A 4,567-nucleotide genomic window follows, 5' to 3' on the forward strand; every position below is an offset into this window, starting at 1 on the left:
GCCTTCCTCCTGGTCACCACCAGAGCCTCCCCCCCCCCGGCGATCGTGACCGTCGCACCGAACAACAAGAGCTTGATAGCTGAAGCGCTAGCAAACCATTATACTACTACTGAGTATCGATGGTCGCTTATTGTCTTGTCATGCCTACTGCTAAAGTGGTTGAAGCATTGACTATCTCGTCATGAAGATTAGTCCAACTATTGATTACTTACACTGGAGAAAATGTTTTCTTTTGTCCAGACTTCTCGAGTGTGAAGACGCTTCCTCGTAAAAAACTGTTCGTTATGACATTAGGACTTGCCTTTTTGTCAACCGGACGACAAATTTTTTAGCTTGTATATTTTCTTTCAGCTAGTCGCGACCGAGTTTCATAAAACATATCATTTGCATTACCTAATACTTTGATTCTCGTTCAAAGGTAAAGTACGTCAGTTATTTTAAAGATCGGGTTCAAAAGGCCGGATCCCTTGTGGAATAGTCACGAAAAGAACAGGAATCTCCAACAGGCTATGGGCCTATTTATTCAGTACCAACACTTCTATTTTATATGACGTGCGATGTGATATGACGTGTGAAGTGACAACTCCAGTGCCAGCCCACGACGAGTAATTGCTAATTGGCTCGATAGTCTTTTATTTTTCTTAGTTAGTCGCAGTTATATATGAATGTTTGGAAAACAGAATAGATGTTAAATTTGCACGTCTTCTCGACGTTATTCAGTTAAATTTAATTTTTATTTAATTCATATGTAGAACCAGTTCACAAATCTAATTCGCAGTCCAAGTTTCTTGACCTTCAAAATTGACAAGGCTGGCGTACATCTCTGTGATTAGGTATGTTGTTTACAACGTTTGGCCGGTGTGGTTGAGACTTGAGCCCAACGTTGAGATCTAAGACTAAAATCAATATTTGTTGTCTGTGAGTATAAAAATTTTTAAATAAGATATATGATGAATATGTATTACTTTTTTTTAAATACCTTATTTTGATTATGGTATAATTTAAATGGTTTTCACTATTCACTAATACGACGGAAGTAAATATAGCCTAAAGCTTGGGAAAGGATGGATTATCAAGTGATGATAATTGATAAACTTTATGAACAATTTTAAAAATTATTTTCCTGATGAATTTTGTATTTTCCCTAGTGTTAAGCATTAGAATGGCACCATTTCAAGGAGGGAGAGGTTTTGGTGGACGAGGTGGAGGGCGAGGTGGAAGAGGAGGTTTTGGAGGTGGCCGAGGTGAGTAACCGTGAGTTAAGGTTTAAGTTTCAAAATACAAAAATAATCAATGTTCTATATCTTACAAAATATATTAGACCACTAAGACCAGGGTCATAAGATCAAGTTGAATTGCACTTGTGCACAGGCGATTTTCCTAATTTTGGTAGTGAACTAGTGATGGCTATCTAATTTGAAAATTGATCTGAAGCCTTCTATGATAATACAGATAATGAAGAGAAACAAGACAAAAAATGTCTGTGACTGCCATGTGTATCTGGTAAATTTTAGACATTCCTTGGTCTTTGACTGAATTTTTTTTACTATAAATTAGGAAAACTTTACAGCTTTGCACATAATTTAGAAAAAAATTAAAAATCTTTTTACTATCAATTTTTTTAATGTGTGTAATTAAGGCCACTGAGAGGCCAAGGGCTCATGCTCAATTTTCCAGTTTGGATTGACTATTATACGGTATGTCAATTCGTGGAGAAATATTATAATTGGTAGCAAATGTTCATTGGAATAGCTATTTGGGACTTTCACCTTTGTAATGTCTCATGTTTTTGTTTATAGTTTAGATGCTATTGAATATTAGCATATATATACTGTGCATAAAAAATCCTTAGTTTTTATCTATCCAGTTTTTTTAATATTTAAAGTGAACATTATTAATAATTGACTTTTTAAGTAAATATTTTGTCTACAAATTTGATACAATTTTACTGGATATTTCATATTGGCACTTGTTGGGAAAAACTGACAGTCATGAAATGGTCTGTATTTTACATTCTTCTAGTTTTTTAATTAAAAATGTGATTCAGTTTAACCTCATCATTTTAAGAAATGCACTATAATCTTTCATAATTTGATTTCTTGTTTTATTTATTTTTTGCAGGTGGTTTCAATGCAGGTCCTCCTGAGCGAGTAATAGAGTATGCAGAATTCATGCATTCCTGTGAGGGAGATTTGGTGTGTCGTGTTGTACACAAGGATCCGCCACACTTCAATGCTCCACTTTATTTTGAAGATAAAGAAGAGGTAATCATAGCCTTGAATTTGTTTACAGTTTAGTTATTATTAGTATGGTCGTTTTAACCACTCAATGTCTAAGTGAAGTGTTCCAAACAGTTAGCTTAATTTTTTATGTTTTGTCCGAAAATCATTTCTAAAAACTTCTTGTTCATTTTCCCTTAAAGAAAACCAATCATTTTGCTCCCCAATTATGTTGCACTAAACATCTTTTCATATAGATAGCTGTTGCAAGTTTCAATACCTAATTCTTGATATGCATATATACATATAGGTAGCTATTGAGTAGTAAGTTCATTTGTTTATCAATAAGGTCTTAATGTGTAGTCTAAATGTTACAGGTAGGAAAAATTGATGAAATTTTTGGAACTCCTGATGAAATATTCATCTCTGTAAGACTTCCTGAGGCGAAGGCTGCTTCATCTTTTAACAACAGCAGAAAAGTAAGTTACTAATTGGTCACCATTTAATGTTAAGTGATGATTTCATAGCTTTATATTGTAGTGTGACTTGTTAAATGTAATTTTTATTGTAAATATATAACCTAACCTAAATTACCTCAGACTCTTATATTCTTTACCATTTCTTACCTTATATCTCAGTTAATTTCAGGCTGCTTAACCGCCAAGCACTCTTGAAGCAAACTTTGGTTCAAGTCAAGCATAACTATATGTACATATGTCATACACATTTTAGTGCATAAATTGCTTATTTCTTATAACAATTCATGAAAGAATGAAAACATCATATAATGTTATTTATTGTTTATTTTCAGGTAATGAGTGCAAATGACTGCATAATTCAATAAATTAATATATCACCTTCGTCCACAGTTGTTTATAGACCCCTACAAACTGCTCCCAATCTCACGGTTCACATCTGGTGCTGAATCTTCCGGTGGTCGTGGAGGTAGCAGAGGTGAGTACTGTATGATAATAGATACCATGTATTATATCGTTTTTATGCTGTCTCTCGGAAATAGCCATGAGTTTTTCTTCGTACTATGCTTGGAATCCAAGTGATCCATGAAAAATATTGCACCTATTCGTTATTGTATTTATATATGTAAGAAGTCCGTCAGCCGAAGTTACGCTAAAGCTGGAGTGTAAGAATTACTATGCTTCGAGTTGCTGAATTGGAGCGGAGCATCATGAAATCACTGCTCTTACTACATTTTGATTGGTTCATTTGAGTTGACAATGATACATTTTGATCTCGTGTATAATGAACTGAACTACTTTCTATGTGATATGATGCCAATTACATGTTCGATAATGGTGAAAATTAAAGTGTTGGTGATGATTTGTTTCTAAGGGTGATACGACTAAAAGAACATGTACCTCCTCATTTATAATTTAATTTTTCAGTATCATTCGACTTCCTTGTATTAAAATGATCTATTTAGACAGTGTAACGATTTTCCAACAATAATAATTTTTCAGGACGCGGTGGTGCAAGAGGGGGGCGCGGTGGTGGATTTGGTGGAGGACGCGGCGGTGGATTTGGTGGACGCGGGGGTGGTCGTGGAGGTGGATTTGGTGGTCGTGGTGGTGGTGGAGGGTTTGGTGGTCGTGGTGGTGGTGGAGGGTTTGGTGGTCGTGGTGGTGGTGGAGGCTTCGGTGGCCGAGGAAGTTTCGGAAGAGGTGGCGGGAGAGGGTTTGCCAGAAACTGAGAATGTTGATAGCAGTTTAAGTTTGAAAAAAAATAATAAAAACTTCAATATATTGCATTAATTTTTTTTTGTCCCATGTCTTGAAAAGCGTTTTTGAAGTGTTTATGCAGATATCATTTATATTAATTCATTATTCTTATTATTTAATAACTCTATTCGGTGGCACATTGAAGTGTTTAAATCTTGCGTGACTCTGAAATCTTGCGTGACAATAAATATATTGTTTCAATGGCTCTGACAGAGTGCTGATTGTTTGAGGCATGGTTGAACTAGTATAAGGTTGACCCATCAGAAGCCCGTTTTTGCGAATATAGTTCGTTGTTGGCCTGTGAGTGCTGTGACGTCACTGATCTCAGTGACGTCACGGGTATCTACCAATCACCGAAGTGCGATCAAACCTGTCGACCAAACCGTCGTGGAAATGACGGGTTTGTTTATGTTTCTCGATCTACATGACGTAACGAGAAAGCTGAACTGAAAGACGGAACTTCTCGTGGGTCAACCTTACATAGTTCAACCATGGTTTGAGGAGCGTGAGGTGGTGGTTATTCATATCGAGTAAGTGATCTACTTGTAGTAATTTGTGACTTAGCACGTATAATTTCATTTTGTTTTGGGGATGTGACCGGTGAGATTTCCT

General features: G+C 35.9%; 1 protein-coding gene across 1 annotated transcript; it reads left to right on the plus strand.

Annotated features, from left to right (window-relative positions):
• The first annotated feature begins 802 nt into the window (after positions 1-802).
• Positions 803-3,982, plus strand: LOC108676566 (H/ACA ribonucleoprotein complex subunit 1-like). Its single transcript, XM_018164654.2, has 6 exons — positions 803-918; positions 1,149-1,244; positions 2,122-2,264; positions 2,597-2,698; positions 3,089-3,173; positions 3,698-3,982. Exons 2-6 carry the CDS (start codon positions 1,163-1,165, stop codon positions 3,925-3,927), a joined length of 642 nt encoding a protein of 213 aa, XP_018020143.1. The 5' UTR covers positions 803-918; positions 1,149-1,162; the 3' UTR covers positions 3,928-3,982.
• The last annotated feature ends 585 nt before the right edge of the window (positions 3,983-4,567 follow it).

The sequence above is a fragment of the Hyalella azteca genome, unplaced genomic scaffold (genome assembly GCF_000764305.2).
Source record: "Hyalella azteca isolate HAZT.00-mixed unplaced genomic scaffold, Hazt_2.0.2 contig17361, whole genome shotgun sequence".
NCBI lineage: Eukaryota > Metazoa > Arthropoda > Malacostraca > Amphipoda > Hyalellidae > Hyalella > Hyalella azteca.

What these genes read in the sequence shown, in the direction of transcription:
- LOC108676566 (XM_018164654.2), top strand. Translation starts at nt 1,163, where the DNA reads ATGGCACCATTTCAAGGAGGGAGAGGTTTTGGTGGACGAGGTGGAGGG. An exon ending in AGGTTTTGGAGGTGGCCGAG is followed by an intron (nt 1,245 to 2,121) that starts GTGAGTAACCGT and finishes TATTTTTTGCAG; the next exon opens with GTGGTTTCAATGCAGGTCCT. An exon ending in ATTTTGAAGATAAAGAAGAG is followed by an intron (nt 2,265 to 2,596) that starts GTAATCATAGCC and finishes TAAATGTTACAG; the next exon opens with GTAGGAAAAATTGATGAAAT.